At 57.4% G+C, this 20,040-nt stretch overlaps 1 protein-coding gene across 2 annotated transcripts; it reads left to right on the top strand.

Annotated features, from left to right (window-relative positions):
• Positions 1 to 2,419: 2,419 nt before the first annotated feature.
• Positions 2,420 to 18,223, top strand: IGSF9 (immunoglobulin superfamily member 9). 2 transcript variants are annotated; one of them, XM_068538301.1, is made up of 20 exons: positions 2,420 to 2,487; positions 2,726 to 2,908; positions 7,777 to 7,929; positions 8,846 to 9,000; positions 9,235 to 9,352; positions 10,967 to 11,108; positions 11,211 to 11,356; positions 11,449 to 11,591; positions 12,819 to 12,959; positions 13,475 to 13,591; positions 13,804 to 13,954; positions 14,151 to 14,274; positions 14,527 to 14,702; positions 14,940 to 15,190; positions 15,401 to 15,485; positions 15,583 to 15,759; positions 16,005 to 16,047; positions 16,379 to 17,230; positions 17,471 to 17,598; positions 17,829 to 18,223. In XM_068538301.1, the coding sequence occupies exons 1-20, from the start codon at positions 2,430 to 2,432 to the stop codon at positions 18,008 to 18,010; spliced, it is 3,525 nt and encodes a 1,174-aa protein (XP_068394402.1). In that variant the 5' UTR covers positions 2,420 to 2,429; the 3' UTR covers positions 18,011 to 18,223. The 2 variants fall into 2 exon arrangements, with proteins under 2 accessions (XP_068394402.1, XP_068394403.1); XM_068538302.1 differs by having other exon boundaries at positions 11,211 to 11,363; positions 11,504 to 11,591.
• The last annotated feature ends 1,817 nt before the right edge of the window (positions 18,224 to 20,040 follow it).

Below are 20,040 nucleotides of genomic sequence, written 5' to 3'. Positions count from 1 at the left end.
AACGGGCCTTTCCACCCTTCGTTGTATCGAGCTCCACCAGGGGGCGACCCGGGCCCACGTGCCGCCCAGTCCTGCTCTCTCGAAACTACAACTCCCAGGCCGCTCGGGGATCGCGCCCGCCTTGCCTCGCCTTCTGCACTCTCCAATTGGCCGCCGCGGGAGGGGGATTGGCGGTCTCCAGGGCGACGGGAGGCGCTCTGGGCATCCGAGGCTAGGAGGCGGGTCCGCCCCCTATTGTGTAGCTGGAAGAGTGGAGCGGAGCGGTGCGGAGCAGGTGAGGGCGGGAGCGCCCTGGGGGCAATGGAACGGGGTGCCGGCGGGGGGATGGAGAACAGTGCGGGAGTTATGGGGGGCAGGAAAAAGCGGGGAACTTGTGGAGAGAAGTGGAATTCTTTGGGGAGCTGAACTAGGGGAGTTCTGGGGAGTGAAGTGGAATTCTGCGTGGGTGGATGGGCGGGTGCTCCCGGAGAAGTGGAGGAGTTCTGGAGGTAATGAGTGTGCCTGGGGGTGGGGGGATGGGGGGGTGGTTCTTGGTGGGTTCCAAAAGCAGGGAGAAGTTCCAGGGGTCCGGAGAAGGCGAAGGAGAAGGGAATTGGGGGCGGGGTACCAGAAGTGTACTGTGGGCTGAGGCAAGAGAATTCGAGGGAGGGAAATTCCAGGGAAGAGAGGATAGGAGAAGTGGGTGAGTGGCGATTCGGGAGGAGACAAGGAGTTCCTTGAAGCGGAGAGGACCTGGTGCAATTGGAGATCAGGTGCGAAAAATAGGAATTTGGGGGGTGGGAGTTGTGAGAAGTGGGGATAACTGGGATGGGGGAATGAGAGAGTACTGGGTGGGGAGACTATTAGGTGAGGACATAGTGGCGACAGAAGAGTTGAAAGGATCTTAGGAAAAGCAGAGGAATTCTGGGCAAACCTGGATACTGAGGTTTTCAGAAAACTGAGCCAGGAGGGAACTGGGGGTTCCTATGCATTTGGAAAAAGATATGTCCACGAGGTATGGGAGAGGTGGCTGGGGACAGTGGCAAGCAAGGGGGATGGATGTTTGCTGGTGAGTTATCAGGAGTTAGACGTGCAGGGCCATTCAGTACAGGCAGGGGTCAGGCTGAGGGACATGGAGGATGCTTTATAGCCCGTCCTGAACTGTGAGGCCAAGCGTGGGGTGGAGGCCCGCAGAGCAGAGCCCACTTGGATCTGCCAGGCCCAAGGCAGCACCCCCACCCCCACCCCCAGCCCGCTGTGACTTCCCTAGATGCTCAGGGGCTGGGGCTGTCAAAAATTCCTCCCCTCCATGCCCCAGGGCTCACTTTGTACACCCCAGGAACTCGATGACTTTTTAGCTTCTCATGCACCATGCCCCTGGGGTTAGTGAAGGGAGAGCCTAGCAAACCTTAGGCTCCGAAGATATTGGAGGGAGACTAAGTGGGAGGAATTGGGTTAAGGCACTTGGGTCATGGTGTCTGGCAGAGGGAGGGCTGCCTGGCAGCATCAAGAAGAGGAAGTGGCGCCAGCCGCCAGCCCCAGGACCTGCCCAGACCTGGAGGATGCTGCCTGGGCCCCCCATACCAGCAGATGGGGAGTCAGTCTTCCTCTCCCAAGTGTCTGACTCATTCACGGCTAAAGCAGTATTGGGAGGCTGATGGAGAAAGAGGTACAGGGCCTCCAGCTTGCAGGGTTCACAGAGGCTGGAGAAATGAGGCAAGGATTTGTGCTCTGGGGGCCACTTTCTCTGGGTTTTCATCCAGGCTTTGCCCTTAACTGGCTCTGTGCGCCTGAGCAAGGCTCTGAGATACCCAAGGTCCTTATTTGTCACCGTAGGGTGGAGGCGATAATACTGGTTCTACCTTGCTATCTGCAACCTTGTTATCAGCATCAGAACGAAGGAAAGAAGAGGGAGAAGAGGCTGGGCTATGGGGGCTCTTCATCTGCCATACTTTCCTGAGAAGTCCTTTTCCAAGTGTATAGGAACCCAATTTCCCTCCTGGCTCAGCTTTCCAAGAGCCTTAGTAACCTGGGTATCCCCAGAATTCCTCTGCTTTTTCTAAGATCTTTCCAGCTCCTCTGCTCCCCACATGTCCTCATCTGTCTGGCACCCCCTCACCCCAGCCCTTCCCCCACTCATCTGCTCTCCTCTCTCCTTTTTCTGCCTTTGCTCACCTCCAGCTTTTCTCTAACTCGGGGTTTCTTCTGGTTTCCAACATTGGCCCACTCTGCATGTTGCCTTGCATTTTGCATCTAGATCTGGTGGTGCTCCAGAGGACGGCTTCATCAGGTGTTACATGAGCCAAGCCCTAACTGTCCAGAAGAGTGAGAGCTGACCCCCGTTACCCAATCAGAAGGATTGACAGGGCTTGCTGGGCTGTGCAGGTCCCTGGGCCCCTCCGTCTGGGCCCCTGTGGATAGGAGGGGCCGGGCGAGCAGGCAGCTGGGCTATGGTTTGGTGCCTCAGCCTGGCCATCCTCAGCCTGATCATCAGCCAGGGGGCTGACGGTGAGCTGGACTTCCTGGGCTCCGGAACTCCCTGTTGGCCTTGGGGTGGGTGGTGGTCCCCTGGTGTTCTCTGTGAGCCGGTCAGCGGAGGGGAGGAACAGCACTGGTTCTGCAGAAGTCGAGGATTCCCTCAACCACTTCCCAAAGGCCTGGGGAGCCCACAAAGATCGAGAGGGTATCTCCCCTCCCAGCCCTGGTTCTGGTCCTCTGCTGTGTCCTCATGCCACCTGCCCTGCAGGTCGAGGGAAGCCTGAGGCGGTGTCGGGCCGGGCCGGGGAGAGTGCGGTGCTGGGCTGTGACCTGCTGCCCCCGGCTGGCCGGCCCCCTCTGCACGTCATCGAGTGGCTGCGCTTTGGATTCCTGCTTCCCATCTTCATTCAGTTCGGCCTCTACTCTCCCCGCATCGACCCTGCTTACGTGGGTAAGGCTTATCCTCCGGTGGGAGGTCGGGAGGTGTCCCCAGCAAAGGTGGACTGGGTAGAGTGGGAACAAGACCTCTTCTTAACAGCTCTGTCCCTGCCCCAACCTCATCTCCAGCTCCACTGCCTGAACTCTGCTTAACAAGCGTGGCTCTGCTCCCAAGCAGTGTCCATTCATTGAAGGATTCATTCATTTACACACACACACACACAGACACACATGTGGTCTCCTTAAAACTCCACATGGTCTGTTCCAAAGGAGATCCTGCAGCCCTATTCCAAGTGTCCATCCTAATTCTCTAATCGCTCTTTCTGGAGCTCATCATGAAACCTCCCAGACCGTCCTGATCCTTCTCCCTACATGGCCCTCTCCTGGTCCCTGGCTCCGCTATCTTCTCACTGCCCTGCCCTCCTCCTCCCCTACTTTCTTAAATGCTAGTTTGGGTGTTCTAGGCTTCTAGGGAGTGGGCTGACGGGGCAGTAGGGTGGGTGGGTCTACGACCTGTCTGCTTCTCCACTGCTTCTGATTCTGGGTACAGCAGAGTTCGTGCACGGGCAGGGTGGGCTGGGGATGGACCAGCCTCCCCTAAAGATCAGCAAATGGATGGAGCTGGGCTGGGTTCCTGCTTCAGCTGGCTTCTGTATGGACTTAAAATAACGTATAGGCCTCCTTAGGGGCCTTCTCCTGTGCCCCAGCTGGCTCCCTCGAAAGGCTCAGCTTCCTCCTAATCCCCGATGGAGCCTTAATCTGAGCGGTTTAGTGCAGGTCTCGGAGGGCAGTGTGTGGGAGAGCCTAGGGCTGGGGCTGCGGCCGCTGGGGAGAGAGTCTGGCTGCCTCCTCTTCAGAGGGGAAGCCCAGGAAAAGCCACCTGGGAGGACGTCGATGGGGGCAGGGGGACCCCCTCCCTTTTCCCTCTTTAGTTTGAATCCTAGGAGAAGCCACAGGATTGGCTGAGCTGTCGCCGTGGGGCAGGCTGAGCAGAGAGGGGAGGAGGCTCAGGCAGGTGCTGCAGAAGGGAAGAGTTTATTTTCAAACTGGGGGCAGTTGTTGGCAAACAGCCTGGTGGGAGTGTATGTGTCTGCACAAGCCCCCGGAGAACTGATGAAAGCGGGGCCCCAATTAGGACAAGTGGAGAGACAACGGCCGTGCCCACCAGCCCTCCCTGCCTCTGCCCGCCGGGCTGGGAGGGGCTGAGCTGACAGGCTGAGGCTCCGCAGATGCAGAGCGCTGCCCGACTGACGGCAGGCAGGGGGAGGTGGAGGACAGGGGAGAGAAGGGCTTTTCCTGGGCTTCCCCCAGAGAGATGTGCAACTCTCCTCCCCGCACCCCCACCCGCTGCCCTCTGTCCTGTCTTGAGGTCCCTCAGGCAGACAAACCACTGGACGGTAGCAACTTTGCTACCTGTGGGTTTTCTTTCTGTCTCTGTGGTGTTCCTCTGAGCTGCAAGTCTTTCTTCCTACCCCTGCCCTTCATGCCCACCCCTGCCCCAACTCTGGAGCTCCTGGTCGGGCAGGGCTAGTCTGGGGAGTCAGGGCCCTGGGGAGAGGCCCCTGCACCCATTAACCCTTTTACTGCCACCCAGTGTGGAAGGGGCCTCTCAGCCTTTGTGTAGGGGACTCTGAACTGCAGTTGCTAGGCAACGGGAGGTGGAGGTTGCTAAGGACAATGCTGTCCTGTCATAAACCCTCTGGGCAAGCGAAGGGGAGATGGCCTGGGACTCTGTGTGTGAGGCCCGTGGCGTAGAATGTGGGAGGGACCATGAGAGAGACTGTTTGGAGCTTCAGGGATTACACTGAAGAGAAGGCTTCCAATCTTTGAGGACTCTAGAATCCATCTAGCAGAGGAGACTGGATTTATAGACTAGTACAAAAGTAGTAAAAAGCAGTATAAAACAAGCCAGGACTAAATCCTAGGATGAAATTAGCTACTGTACGTAAAGAACCCAGCACAGAGGCTGTACAGAGTGCCTGCATGGTGTGAAACCGTGACTAGGCATGCAGAGGAAAGAGGGTCCACTTCCTCTACACCAGCTTTCCTGGGGTGGATCTTAGATCAGCTCTTCTAATTCATGGGACCAGCTTTTGGTCTTTGACTTTTGTGCTATATTTCTTGGGAGTTTCAAGATACCCCATGTGGCAGAAGGGACATGAATTTTCCCTCTGTCCTGAGTCATTTGATAAAAATCAGTTATCTTATCCTCCATTTAGAACAACCTGGCTCCCTCTAATCATCTCCCCTCACTACCTTTTAGCCTTGCATACCCTCTGCAGAGTCACCTCTTCCTGGAAGCCTTCCATACTCCTCTTGCTTCTTAGCCTCTTGGAATATTTTTTAAGCTTCTGTGTGTATGTGAACTTGCACATGTCCATGAGTGTGGATTCCCTGCCTTCCTAGAACCTGCAAGAATGGGGACTGTGTCTCCTTCCTCTATACTCCCCTGCACGTGGGGAGGTCCAAAGACACTCAGGCTCTGGCCCTGCGGGTGGAGGGGGGCCCAGTACTCAGGAGGATACAGGACTGCCTGCCCCTGGCCAGCTTCCTGTTCTTCTGTGACACTACAGGTCTAGCCATTCATACCTCACAGAAAAGTTAGGACATACTCTATGCTTTATTGGATGTTCTGATCAACAGACATTTGGAGCTGTTACCCATTGGCTACCAACATCCCCCGAGTGAGAATACACTGACTATGCTCAGTGATAAGCGCCCTGAGTGTCACTTGATCCTCTCACCAGTGTGCAATGGAGAGTACGCTGCATCATGAGAAAGAAGGCCTGGCTGTATCCCTGAGTAGCTTATTGGAAAGAAGCTTAACATCAGTTCCTTCCTCTATAATGGAATTCTTGGAAGGATTAAGTATGGTGACAATGCCTAATATTACATGGCCCATATCCCAAACTCTATTTCCCTTCCCTCTTCTTCCTTCTTTGTAGCGACTGAAGATCAGCATAATGAAAAGTTACCATCACACGGGACGTAGTACAGGTCGCAGGGAGTTCCCCGGTGGCCTAGTGGTTAGGATTCCGGGCTTTTACTGCCATGACTGGGGTTCAATCCCTGGTTGGGGAGCAAGCCGCATGGTGCAGACAAAAAAAAGAAAAGAGAAAAAAGAAGAGGTCGCAGTGGGGTCTGCGGGGGTCCCGTGGCCAGGCAGTTTAGGGTTACTGAGGAATCCCACTGGTGGGAGGAAGAGTGTGATCATATTAAATATTTACCTGCACGACCCAGGCTTATCTTCTAGGTGGGGATTTAAACACCTCGCCCTTTAAGCAGCTCCACCCTTTCTAGAGAATCTGCGCCCTTGGACCTCATTCTTGGAAGAAAAAAGTCGCTTGCCTATGAGCACAGCGCCGGCCTCAGCATGATCTTCTCCTCTTTTTTCCTGATGGCTTCGGGGCCCCCACAGGTTTTGATTCTATTTCAGAAAGATGACCCTAGAGGTAGAATGCAAGCAGATCGGAGGGGGCGAGTGTGTGAGCAGCTTCAGATTGCCCAGTCTTAGAAAGGGCTAAGTAGGGGCATAGTCTGGTTGCCTTTGTTTGGCATAACCCACAAGAATTAGAAAATGTCAGTTGTCCCTATCAAAGATCAAGGCGGGGTGGGTAGCTGATGAATGTGGAGGGCGGGAGGCTGGAGGCAGCGGGACCTCTTCGTGGACTGTTGGCTTGGCGTAACCCAGGTGAGAGATGCTATGGGACTAAACTAAAGAGAAGGTGGTAGAGAGGGAAACAGCATCTAGGAGGTAGAATTGAAAGGCTTACTGAACAAGCAGGTGTGGGGTTAATGGAGACAACAGTCTAGGTGACACCAGGTTTCTGGTTGGGTGACGTGCGTGATGGCACTGTTCACTGATACAGGGGAGAAGGGGGAGAAGGTGTGTTGTCAGGTGAGGGATGGAGCCAAGGTTGAATGCAGGCTGCTGATTTCAAATCATGAGCTCATTCATTTGTTCAACCATTTTTATTTAAGCACCCGCTGATGCCAGGCACCATGCTGCCTGCCTTCCATCCACCCTAGCTGGATTTTTTTCTCTCTCATTTTATAGATGAAGAAGTTGATGTTGAGAAAGAAGTTAAGGGATTTGGCCAGAGAAGTAAATGGCAGAGCTGGAGGCTAGGTCTCTGTGGCTCCCAAGTGTGTGCCTTGCTGGCTAGGCTGCACTGCCAGGGACCCACGAAGCTGTCTGGGGTGCAGGGCTCCGTCAGGGTGGGAGGGCGCTGTCTGCTTGCGCTGGGGCTGGGTGCTTTGTGGAGATCTATGTAGTCTGTCAGCCGGGGCTTGGATGCCCTGGAGCGTGAGGGGATGGGGTGAGGAGGCTGCTGACCTCGCTGCCTGGCTGGTTTGGACTCTGGCCACCCTAAGGCGCTTAGGCCGCTGATAATAGCCCTGGCGGATTAGGGGCTTTGGTAGGCGAGGCATGGATCCCTGCTCAGGCCCCAGACACAGCTGTGGTTTCTGGGGACAGAGTCCTCTGGCAGGAGTACTCCCGGGACTCTCCTTACAAAAAGAGCTCAGGGATGGGCAGATTCTCTACGAATCCAGAGGAGACTAAGTGTCGGCTCTTCGAGCCCCTTCCCCCTACAGTCCTGGAAGCTGGGTGGAGTTCAGTGTCCACCTGCTGCTGCTCTGGTTTCTCTTTGTCTAAGCTGGGTCCCAGCTGCTGAAAGGCAGGAGCCATCAGAGGGGCTGAAGGGAGAGACCTGCCCTCAGTGACCCCAACCCCATCTGTGCCTCTCTGGACCCCACTCTATCAGGGTAACTGGGAGATACTGAGCCTGTTCTTGACGTCTGAGAATGACCAGTGTGACCAGGGGCCTGGGGCTCCCAGGGGGTCCCTTCAGCACCCTTGATCCAGGGCTCCTCCCCCAGGGCGTGTCCGGCTTCAGAAGGGGGCATCTCTCCAGATCGAGGGGCTCCGGGCTGAGGACCAGGGCTGGTACGAGTGCCGCGTGCTCTTCCTGGACCAGCACAGACCCGAGGACGACTCTGCTAACGGCTCCTGGGTGCACCTCACAGTCAATTGTATGAAGCTGGGAGCAGGCAGGCGGTGGAGGAGGGAGGGGAGAGGAAGGAGGAGGAAGGGGAGGGGAAGGAGGAGGGAGGGGAGGGGAAGGAGGAGGGCGGGGAGGGGAAGGAGGGGGGAGGGGAGGAGGGCAGTCCCGATGCCCCACCCTTGCTGACACCCCTTGTTTTCTGGCTCTCTGTTTGCATCTTACCCCTGCCACCCCCACTCCTGCCCTTTCAGTTCCTCAAACCTAAATCCAATCAGCCTTCTCGGCTCTTTGTCAGGAACTTCCTCTTCCTCTCTCTTCCCTGCTCCTGCCTCTCTGGCCAGGAGAGGGTAATGGGTAGGAGGGGATAAGGGGTTTTTGAGCCCTGAGTGAAACATCACTCACACATATACAACATTTTGTTTTTTTCAAAACACCTTTTAACCCAGTACCTCATGAATTGAATTCTGTCTCAACCCTAAGAAGCAAGGAGGTCATAATTAGTCCCATTTCATAGATGGGGCATGGGGAGACTGGGTCATGCCACTGATTAGTGGCAGAGCAGTGTAGAACTCAGGTCTCCTGACTCCCAGGACAGTGCTTTTCTAGAGGGCACCTAGCTCTCTCCCAGCTCTGAACACCCAGCCTGGTGCTTAGCTCCCTCACCAACTCTGCAGGCCAGTGGGGGGACGGGCTGGTGTGTCCTCACTGGACCCTGGGTGCAGCAGACAGGGTGGCCCTGCGTGCAGCAGACAGGGGGGCCCTGCGTGCAGCAGACAGGGGGGCCCTGGGTGCAGCAGACACGGGGGCCCTGGGTTGGGGATTCCTATGAAGCTGGTGGGCTGATGGGCTGAAGGCTGAGGCCCTGATCTGTCTCTCTGGTTCTCGGACGCTGCTCTTTGGGCTGATGGCCCCTCTGGCAATCCCTGATGCCTCTCTTCTTGCAGGGCCCCCTCAATTCCTGGAGACACCTCCCCAGGTGCTGGAAGTGCAGGAACTGGAGCCTGTGACCCTGCGTTGCGCGGCCCGCGGCAGCCCCCAACCTCGTGTGACTTGGAAGCTCCGAGGACAGGACCTCGGCCAGGGCCAGAGTCAGGTGCAAGTGAGTCCCAGGGCTGGACAGGGTGGGCCAGATAGAGTGTGAGGCAGGCAGTGGCCTGGGAGCGGGGCTGGAGGCCAGGAGGCTGGGAGACGGGCCGGAGGAGGGGCTTGGCATTGGCTTCCCTGAGCCCAGCACACTGCCTCCCTCTGCTGGCCAGCCTCGGAAGTGCGGGGTCTGAGGCCCGCCGTGGGCAGGGGAGACACAAGGGTCCGTTCTCACCCACTCTGACTCTAGGTGCAGAACGGGACGCTGCGGATCCGGAGGGTGGAGCGAGGCAGCTCCGGGGTCTACACCTGCCAAGCCTCCAGCACTGAGGGCAGCGCCACCCACGCCACCCAGCTGCTGGTGCTAGGTGCTGTCTCGGGGGAGGGCGGGGAAACAGGACACACACGTGAGAGGACTGACCTGTGGCTGGAGGTGCACACAGCCAGCAGCCGGGGTGGGGTGGGGTGGGGGGAGGCTTGTGCCTGAGGGCAGGGGCCCTTGGAGAGGGAGGGAGCTCCCAATGCAGGCTCTTCCCCTAAAACCAGCATCTTGCCTGTAAAAGGATCAGTGAACGGAGATAGATATTTAGTGCCAGCAATGTGGTATAGTGAGAAGGGCATGGGTGCTGGTGTTAGACCATGAGCCATGGAACCCCCTTGACCTCCAGTTTCCTCATCTATACAAAGAGGTTCCTATGTTCCTCGCAGGATTGTTATAAGAATTAGGTTCAGACGAGCACAATAATCATAGTAATTCCTGGCCAAGCCCTTCGCCTTAGAAAGAAAGCTGAGAAGTAGACCCTGCCTTCATGGAGCCTCTTATCCACAAGGGGAGATAAGACGCAGTGGCGAAGTGCTGCTCTCCTGGGTACTGTGGGAGAGGCAGTGCTGGGCAGTGGTGCAGGGTGAAGTCTGGTGTTGAGAAGGCCTGAGTATGAATTTGCCTTCCCCGCTGATCTCGGGCAAGTCACCTCACAGTCTCTCTGCCTCTGAGCCTTCGTGTCTTCACCTATGAAGTGGAGACAATAATTTCTACCACAAAAGGCTCTTGGGAGGATTAAATGAGAATAGTGCAGGTAAGGTGCTCAGCCATGCCCGGCATGCCTGTAAGTGCTCTATACACCAACTCGTATCATTACCACTTATTACTGACCACTCACACAGTAGGAGCCCAGAGAAGGGAAACAGCAGTGCAGCTGCAGACGCTAGAGACGGTTTGGCAGGGGCTCTGTGGCCTGGCCAGGCTCTCAGGGAAGAGCATTCTAGACTGCAGGTTCAGAGAGCAAAGGCATGGAGATGGGAGTGAGTCTGGCATAGGCACAGTGAGCTGCCCATACTGACCTGAAAGAGTTCACAAAGACTTGACATATGAAAAGATAGTTGGCCAGGCAGGGGTTACAAGGGCCCACAGGGCTGGGTCAAGAAGTTTGAGCTTAATGTGCTAGGAGCCAGGAGCTGTTGTGGGTTCTTGACTAGAAGTGTTCTACGGCCAAAGGTGGGGGGGGACATTTCTGCATGAATGGCCATCAGAGTGGCAGTGATGGCGGAGCCTGGAGTCAGGGATTGCTGCAGCATCCTGGGGTAAGGTACTGGGTACCCAGATTAGGGTAGGAGACAGAGGTGATTTCAGATGTGACAGATGAGGGATGGAAAGGGTAGTGGGTGTAAAGGTGTAAAAGGTGATCAGAGGGGTAAAACTGATTCCCCCTCCCCAACAAACACACACACACACACACACACACACACACACACACACACACGGGAAACTGGGTGAATGGAGGTGATGGGAAGGGGAGCTGGCCAGGGCAGAGGAAGAACCTGTGTTAAATAAAAAGGTTAGGACCTGTTTCCATTCCCAAGGCTTTGTAGCAACCAGCCCTGTATTCCAGAGAGTGGAGCTGGGAAGAACTGTAGAAGTGACCCTCAGGGTTCCTGGAAGACTGGGCTGAGGCCTCCCCTTCCCCGTGTGCTCCCCCCCACAGGACCCCCAGTCATCGTGGTGCCCCCCAAGAACAGCACGGTCAATGCCTCCCAGGATGTTTCCCTGGCCTGCCAGGCTGAGGCGTACCCCGCTAACCTCACCTACAGCTGGTTCCAGGACAGCACCAATGTCTTCCATATTAGGTGGGGCATGGGGTGGGGTGGGCGTGGGGTGGGTGTGGGGAACTGATGGGCAGTCTGAGTCCAGCAAAGCCTGGACCCCCCTGCCCACGTGCCACACTGCAGCCGCCTGCAGCCCCGAGTGCGGATCCTGGTGGATGGCAGCTTGAGGCTGCAGGCCGCCCAGCCTGATGATGCGGGCCGCTACACCTGTGTACCCAGCAACGGCCTTCCGCGGCCACCCTCGGCCTCTGCCTACCTCACTGTTCTCTGTAAGCCTGACCCCAGCTCCCTCCCCAGACTGCTCTCCTCCCCTGGGCCAGGCCAAGCTCCTCCCCGACAACTTGCCACTGCTTCCCCCCAGACCCCGCCCAGGTGACTGCCATGCCTCCTGAGACACCCCTGCCCGTGGGCATGCGGGGGGTGATCCGGTGCCCGGTTCGTGCCAACCCCCCACTGCTCTTTGTCAGCTGGACCAAGGATGGGCAGGCCCTGCAGCTGGACAAGGTACAGGCTTGGGGCAGGGGAGAGAGGGCTTAGCTTGGTGGTATTCTAGTCAGGACAGCTGGGGTGGCACTAGATCAGTTCAGTGACTGGGGAACATGCACTTCGTATCAGGTGCTGTGTAGGTTGTCGCATGGGGAACAGGAGCAGAGACACCCATGCCTAGAGGGGCAGCACAGCCGCGCAGACACTCTGCTAGAAGGCCAGGAGGCAGCGAGCACCTTCCTCTTAGGGCTGGTTGAGGATAGATCAGCAACAGCTTCTGGGACTCTGGTGATGGGCCTTGAAGGGTGGAGAGACATTCCGTGCAGAAACCAGGGCCCAGAGGCAGGAAACAGTGTAGTGCATTTACGGCATAATGAGTCTACCAGCTGGGGGGGAGCTACAGTGCCTATGGGGACATGACTGGTGCAGAGAAATCTGGAAAGACTGGTTGGGACCAAAAGGAAGAACTATGGATGCCAAGTTAATATTACCTCATTCCAAGGTGACTGAGATCTTTTGTTTGTCGGCAAAGACCACAAATTCCTTGTGGGCTAGTATTTCATCTTTTAATTCTAGTCTCCCCAGGGCTACTGCAACTGTAGTGGTGCTCAATAAATTTTTGTCTAAGGTTTAAAAAAAAAGTCCAAAGGCATTCGGAGGCAGTGAAGTTGCTTGGGCAACCGTGTGATAGGAATGGAGAGGAAGAGACTGGACAGACAGAGGGGGTGCAGAGGCTATTGAAATGAGAGTGTGGGTGAAAGGTTACGAGGCCTGAGTTAGAAAGGAGGACATGAAGATAGATGGGACAAAAGGCCTTCCCAGGAGGACAGACGTGGAGTGTGAGACAGAGTGAGGAGTCAGATGTTAGCCTTTAACACAGAACTAGGGAAGCCAGGAAGAAGAACCGATTTGGGGTGGAAGATGCAGAACGTAATCCCGGAGTGCTGGGAGGACAGCAGGCCGGGAGCCCCACACCGCTCAAGCTCAACCCCAGGGTGTGCCATGCACACTGGATTCCCTGTGAGTGGCTCTCCTGGAGTCTGCAGTCCCAGTCTTCACCCCCATTGGTAGTGGACCCTCTGTAGGAAAGAGGAAGGATGGAATTCACAGAGAGGTCTGGCCTAGGGGTAGGGTTGTGGCATCCTCTGCATAGATGTGGGTCCCTCCCGCGCATTGCCTCTCTCCACCTCTGGTCTGGCCTCCGCTGAGTTTCTCTCTCTGGTTGTCATCTCCTCATGCCTCCAGTTCCCTGGCTGGTCCCAGGGCCCAGAAGGCTCCCTGATCATTGCCCTGGGGAATGAGGATGTGCTGGGAGAATACTCCTGCACCCCCTACAACCGTCTTGGCACTGCAGGGCCCTCCCCGGTGACCCGCGTGCTGCTCAAGGTGAGGCTCGGGGGGGGGCCAGCGGCAGCAGGTCAGGTGACCGAAGATGCGAGCCTAGTGCTGACACAGGGCTGACAGAGGCGGGTGGGACAGACATATGTGGGGAGGGGGTGGGGCTTCCCAGTCTGTAGCCACGGCAGCAGCTATCAGATGCCATCACAGAGGTTTTTGCAGAGATGGTGCTGGTGAGTTGGGGCGTCGGTCACCTCCACACAGTAAGATATCCTGCCTGCCCTGACCCTTTAACTTGGACCAGGCTGCCTTCCGCTCTAGAGAGGAGAGTGGGAAGCAGAGGGCAGGGTGAAGGGTGTTCTGCAGAGGTTTGTACATCTCCAGAGAGGCCCTGTCTCTCCAGCAATGTCCCTCCAGCCCCCCTGCTGGGGAACAGAGAAAGCTAGAGAGACACTGAGAGATGGAGACAGACGCAGCGTGATGGGGGCCCCGCAGAGGGGAAGTAACAACCCTCAGGCAGCAGTGTGAGAGAGCCCCCTCCCAATGCCAGATCTGGCTTACAGGCTCCCCCAGCTTTTCTAGAACGGCCCAAGGAAGAATATTTCCAAGAAGTAGGGCGGGAGCTACTCATCCCCTGCTCTGCCCGAGGAGACCCTTCGCCTACTATCTCTTGGGCTAAGGTAAGGCTCCTGACCCCCACTCCTCCCGTATTCACGCCTGCTACGCCCCTGCCTCTCCGTGCCCCTGGCCGTTCTGTGGGAGGGAGGAGGTGGGGAGGAGACGGCTGTCAGAGGCAGGGCGGGGAGGAAGCTGGAGCTGCCCAGAGAGATGAGCGGCGCCCTTGGTGAGGGGCGGCTGCGTGTGGCCTCAGGGCTGACCAGTGGCTCTGTAGGTGGGCCGGGGGCTGCAGGGCCAGGCCCAGGTGGAGAGCAACAGTAGCCTTATCCTGCGACCATTGACCAAGGAGGCCCACGGGCGCTGGGAGTGCACGGCCAGCAATGCTGTGGCCCGAGTGGCCACCTCCACCAACGTCTACGTGCTGGGTTAGTGGGGGCAGAACCAGCTGGAGGCAGCCATGTGGGAAGGAGACGGGAATAAATCATTTTGGGGGGCCCAGATGGGGGATGTTGGGTGGGGAGCCCCTGGGATGATGGGTGGAGGGCCGAATCCCTGGTCTCCCCCTGGCTCTTTGCTGTCCCTCAGGACCCTGACCATCATCCCTCTGTTTCCCCCACCCAGGCACCAGCCCCCACGTTGTCACCAATGTGTCCGTCGTGCCTTTGCCCAAGGGTGCCAATGTCTCCTGGGAGCCTGGCTTTGATGGTGGCTATCTGCAGAGATTCAGCGTCTGGTACACCCCATTGTGAGTGACCTGCCCCTGCCATCCCTCTCCCTCAACACCTTGATTCTCTCTGGCCCTCTGCCCTTTCTCCCACCCCTCTATCCCAGCCCTGCCCTAACTCTGCTGCCCGAGTTCCAGAGAATCTCAGGGATTCATGGCCCAGGTCCTGAGACCCTGGATGGTGGAAGGGAGGGGAGAGGTCAGCTCTCTGGACTCCAACCTTCCTGTTCTTCCTAGTTCGTGAGGTGCCCCCCATTTCCTCCTGTCCTCCAGGGCAAAGCGTCCTGACCGAGCCCACTACGACTGGGTGTCCTTGGCGGTGCCCGTGGGGGCTGCTCACCTCCTAGTGCCAGGCCTGCAGCCCCACACCCAATACCAGTTCAGCGTCCTCGCTCAGAACAAGCTGGGGAGCGGGCCCTTCAGCGAGATCGTCTTGTCTGCCCCTGAAGGTGAGAGGCCTCTTACCCAGAGCAGCAGGCAAGGACAGGCAAGGGCTGTAGGGACATGGGTGGGAGGGGGCAGAGGTGCTGGGCAGCTTGGGGGCCAGAGGGCTTTGTGGAAGATGATCCAGGCTTGTCTTTAGGGTCTCTGGGAGAGCAGCTGGGCACCTGGGGATGTCGAAGGCCAGAGGAGCAGGGGACGAGCCCTGGAAATCTGATCTTTACAAGTCTCTCTGTCCCATTCAGGGCTTCCTACCACACCAGCTGCCCCCAGTCCTCCCCCAACAGAGATGCTGCCTCCCCTGCCCCCTCCGAGAGGTCTGGTGGCAGTGAGGACACCCCGGGGGGTACTCCTGCATTGGGATCCCCCGGAACTGGTCCCTAAGAGACTGGATGGCTACGTCCTGGAGGCACGGCAAGGCTCCCAGGGGTGGGAGGTGCTGGATCGGGCCGTGGCAGGCAGTGAAATGCAGTTGTTGGTGCCAGGACTTATCAAGGTAGGTGTGGGAGGCGGGCACAGGGAGGGTCCTCCCAGCAGCCCTCCAGCCCTCTGCTCCACTCCCCAAACCTGATCTCACCCTGATTTGACTATCCTCGCCTCCGGCCTGTCCACTTCACCCGTACCTTCCAACTGCAAAGTCTTTCCGAACGGGGTTGGGGGTGGGCAGTGCTGAGCCCTGACCCCCTTCCTGGACCCCAACCACCAGGACGTTCTCTACGAGTTCCGCCTGGTGGCCTTCGCCGGTAGCTATGTCAGTGATCCCAGCAACACGGCCAACGTCTCCACTTCTGGTGAGAATCTGGCAGGAGGGCAGAGCCCTGGGGATGGGGGTGCCTCGAAGCCCACTAAGTCGTGGACACCGACCCTCCCCCGTGGCCCTTTGCCCAGGCCTGGAGGTCTACCCCTCGCGTACACAGCTGCCGGGCCTCCTGCCCCAGCCAGTGCTGGCCGGCGTGGTGGGCGGGGTCTGCTTCCTGGGCGTGGCTGTCCTCGTGAGTATCCTGGCCGCTTGCCTTATGAACCGGCGCAGAGCCGTGCGTCGCCACCGCAAACGCCTCCGCCAAGGTAGGCCACCTGGGGCCCGGCCAGAGAAGGGCCCCGCCCCTCCATAAGCACCTCCTACCTGGAGGAGAAATCCCTCCCTCCTGCGTGGGCCAGGTGTGTTCTCACAACCCGTGGTCCTGCTTCCCCACTGGCCTCCACTTTTCCCAGGCAGATGGGATTGGGCGCCTGGTGTTGGGTGAGAGGGTCTTGGGCCCTGGTGGGGCTTGGTTTTGCCTGTGTCACCTTTGGTTCTCCTGTCCTTACAGATCCACCTCTTATCTTCTCTCCGGCCGGGAAGTCAGCTCCCCAGTAAGTCCCTCCACTTCCTTGGCTTTCTTCTGCCTTCTGTGAGCACCAGGGTTTTCTGCTTCCTCTTCTGCACCTTGGGGAGGGGTAGGAGAGGTGGAACAGAAGTGAGAGGGAGGTAAGGATGGAAGTGCAGAGGCCCCAGCCTGGGGGCTGGTCCAGTGTTGCCTGTGCCTTCCCTCCACTGCTCCACTCTTCCACCATGTGGGTCCTTTTCTCCCTTGCTCTCCCTAGCTCTGCTCTGTTCTGCATCAAACCTCTCAAGGCCTGGCGCTGGTTCCTGGGAGGGGGACTGGCCCCCTACCACAGACCCTGATCTCCTGTCCTTCCCCAGCTCTGCTTCGGGCTCGGGCAGTCCTGACAGCGTGGCGAAGCTGAAGCTCCAGGGCTCCCCAGTCCCCAGCCTGCGCCAGAGTCTGCTCTGGGGGGAACCCGCTGGACCCCCCAGCCCCCCTCCGGATCCTCCACCTAGCCGAGGGCCCCTACCCCTGGAGCCCATTTGCCGGGGACCAGATGGGCGATTTGTGATGGGACCCAAGGTGGGGACCTCCCAAGAAAAGTCAGGCCCTGAGCAGGCCGAGCCTCGGACCCCAGCTCAGCGTCAGGCCAGGTCCTATGACGGCAGCAGCAGCCCCAGTGGGATGCCCCAGCCCCTCTGCATTGCAGACATCAGCCCTGTGAGGCCCCCTCCAGCAGCGCCTCCCAGTTCCCTGCCAGGTCCAGGACCCCTGCTCCAGTACCTGAGCCTGCCCTTCTTCAGGGAGATGAATGTAGATGGGGACTGGCCCCCCTTGGAGGAGCCTGCCCCTCCCCCAGATTACATGGATGCCCGGCCCCGCCCCACCTCATCTCTCCTCCACCCCCTGGACTCCCGCTCTGAGTTCCCCAGGGCAGCGCTTCCTGGGGCCGTGCTTGGGGTTGGGGCCTCCCCAGAACCCCCGTACACAGCACTGACTGACTGGACGCTGAGGGAGCGGCTGCTGCCAAGCCTTCTGCCTGCCGCACCTCGGGGCAGCCTCACGAGCCAGAGCAGTGGGCGGGGCAGCGCCTCCTTCCTTCGGCCCCCCTCCACGGCCCCCTCTGCAGGAGGCAGCTACCTCAGCCCCGCTCCAGGAGACACCAGCAGCTGGGCCAGTGGCCCTGAGAGGTGGCCCCGAAGGGAGCATGTGGTGACAGTCAGCACGAGGTGAGGGCAGTCCCTGCCCAGCCCTGCCCTATCCAGATTCTCCCCACCCCTCTCCTATACCGTCTGCCTTCTCTGCTCCATTCCCACCCTGGGACCAGGAGAGCTGAGGTCCTTTTGCTGAGGTCCAGGGATCTTCAGAGGAAACCCATGGCCCACCCTCAGCTTGGGGTCCCCGGGTTCAGGCTTTTCTGGCTACCCTCCATTGCTCCACCCATACCAAACATCTGTCGCTTTTAACAGGAGGAACACATCTGTGGATGAGAACTATGAATGGGACTCAGAATCCCCAGGGGACATGGAATTGCTGGAGACTCTGCACCTGGGCTTGACTGGCCCTCGATCCCGACTTGAAGCTGAGCCAGAGCTAGGTGTGGGAGCCCTCCAGAAAGGCAGGCACCCCTGGCCTTGCTGTCCTGCACCCCCACCCTTAGGACCCAGTCAGTTCCCAGCTGGGCCCTGTGTCCCAGGCCCTCTCCTCTTGCTGTCTTGGCTTCTCTGCATTGGCAGGCCCTAGAGAGCTTCATGGTGCCGGTGAACCACAAGACTTCACCCAGGGAACCTTAAGACTTCTTCCTTCCGTTATTCTGCCCTCTTGCAGGTGCGAAGACTCCAGAGGAGGGCTGCCTCCTGAATACTGCCCACGCTCCTGGCCCCGAGGCCCGCTGTGCTGCCCTTCGGGAGGAATTCCTGGCCTTCCGCCGCCGTCGAGATGCTGCTAGGTTCCGGCTACCGGCCTATCGACAGCCAGTCTCCCACCCTGAACAGGCCACTCTGCTGTGAATGCCCTAATGTGAGGCAGGGTGAAAGCACACGGACCCTGCAAAGAAGGCCCCCAGCAAGACCTAGCTCCAGCCTGGGACACTGCCCCTCCTCCTTTGGTGCTCAGGCACAGACCCTGACAGTGGGCTTGGTGTGGGATGTATGTGCTGAGCCTCTAGAGTCTGGGGACTGGAACAGGGATCTTAGGTCTGCCCGTGTGTGTGTGTGTGTGTGCATGTGCGTGTGTGTGGCGTTTGTGGTGTGGGTGAGGTTTTTTTACAGGTGAATAAAGAAAGTCTGAAAAATCTTTCTGTGTGTCATCTGCTTTGAATCTGAGAGGGAGGTTGGAAAATCCCTGAACCCTAAAAAAGGAGGGTACTCTTCCTGAATGAATGGGCGTACGTTCAATATCCATTCAAAAAGCGTTTATTGAGTGCCTACTGAGGTCAGCTATTGAATGCCTACTGAGACCAGCCATTGAGCTAGATGCAGAGGAAGTACAAAGTTCACAAGACATGTCTGCTCTTGGGGAGTTCTTTCTGGTCGGTGAAGCAGGCAAGTAAAGAAATAGTTACAGTATGATGTGATAAGTTCTGTGATAAACTATGTGTTGGTTATTAAGGTAGCACGAAGGAAGGACTCAGCAAACAGTGAATGCTTACAGCTTGCGCTGGGATAAATTGGGATGATTGCAGGCATCATCACAGGAAGTGAGAACAATGATAATAGCCAGCAGCTGAGCACTCACTATGTGCCAGGCACTGTTGTAAGCTCTTTACATGTATCATTTAATTCTCTACCACTCTGAGGTAGGTAGTACTATTACCTCTATTTTACAGACTAGGGAACTGAGGTGTACAGTGCTTTGGTAAGTTGCCCAAAAGTCACAAAGTCGGTGATGGATAGAGCAGGTGAGAAGTCAGTCAAGGGAGGAAACGCATCCCAGGCAGAGGAACAGCCTGTGTAAAGGCACAGAGGATTCCTTGGCCTACCAGGGAATCACTGGAATATAGGGGTAGGGAGGATCGGGCAAGAGAGAATGGAAAAGTGGGAAGGCACTGGTTTGTTTTTTTAAAAATTATTATTATTTTTTAAATTTATTTTTGGCTGCATTGGGTCTTCATTGCTGTGCGAGGGCTGTCTCTAGTTGCGTGGAGCCGGGGCTACTCTTTGTTGTGGTGCGCGGGCTTCTCATTGCGGTGGCTTCTCTTGTTGCGGAGCACGGGCTCTAGGCGCATGGGCTTCAGTAGTTGTGGCACGTGGGCTCAGTAGTTGTGGCTCGTGGGCTCTAGAGTGCAGGCTCAGTAGTTGTGGCACACGGGCTTAGTTGCTCTGTGGCATGTGGGATCTTCCCGGACCAGGGACCAAACCCGTGTCCCCTGCATTGGCAGGCGGATTCTTAACCACTGCACCACCAGGGAAGTCCGGCACTGGTTGGTGATGCACTTGAAAACCAGGCTCAACTGGGTCTTCTATCATCTATGAAGAACTCCACTGATGGATGTAAGCAGGGACTCCACCCCAGAGGGACTGCTCAACTGAAGCCTGAAAACAGGGAGGGGGGAGCCCTCCCTCTTCAACCCCCAAACGAGGCTCTCCTCCACCCTCAGAGACAGAAGAACTGCCAGCCTCCTCCTCCACTGAGGGTTCTTTTGATCCCTCCAGGATTAAGAAGAGGTGCCAGGTCATAGAGGAGGAAATGAAGGGGAAAGAAGTCAAGTCTGGGGACTTCCTTGGTGGCGCAGTGGTTGAGAATCCACCTGCCAATGCAGGGGACACGGGTTTGAGCCCTGGTCCGGGAAGATCTCACATGCCGTGGAGCAACTAAGCCCGTGCACCACAACTACTGAGCCTGCGCTCTAGAGCCCGCGAACGACAACTACTGAGCTCATGTGCCACAACTACTGAAGCCCACACACCTAGAGCCTGTGCTCCACAACAAGAGAAGCCACCGCAGCGAGAAGCCTGCGCACTGCAACAAAGACCTAACACAGCCCCAAAATAAGTAAATAAATTATAAAATGAAAAAATAAAATTGTTTAAAAAAAAAA

Source organism: Eschrichtius robustus, chromosome 3 (assembly GCF_028021215.1).
Source record: "Eschrichtius robustus isolate mEscRob2 chromosome 3, mEscRob2.pri, whole genome shotgun sequence".
Taxonomy (NCBI): Eukaryota; Metazoa; Chordata; class Mammalia; order Artiodactyla; family Eschrichtiidae; genus Eschrichtius; species Eschrichtius robustus.
This window is presented reverse-complemented; position numbering and strand designations above follow the sequence as displayed.

Excerpts from the sequence above, each read along its gene's own strand:
- IGSF9 (XM_068538301.1), top strand. The coding sequence starts at position 2,430 with ATGGTTTGGTGCCTCAGCCTGGCCATCCTCAGCCTGATCATCAGCCAG. Across the intron at positions 11,592-12,818 it reads AGGCCCTGCAGCTGGACAAG|TTCCCTGGCTGGTCCCAGGG; the intron begins GTACAGGCTTGG and ends TCATGCCTCCAG. Across the intron at positions 15,486-15,582 it reads GGCCAACGTCTCCACTTCTG|GCCTGGAGGTCTACCCCTCG; the intron begins GTGAGAATCTGG and ends CCCTTTGCCCAG.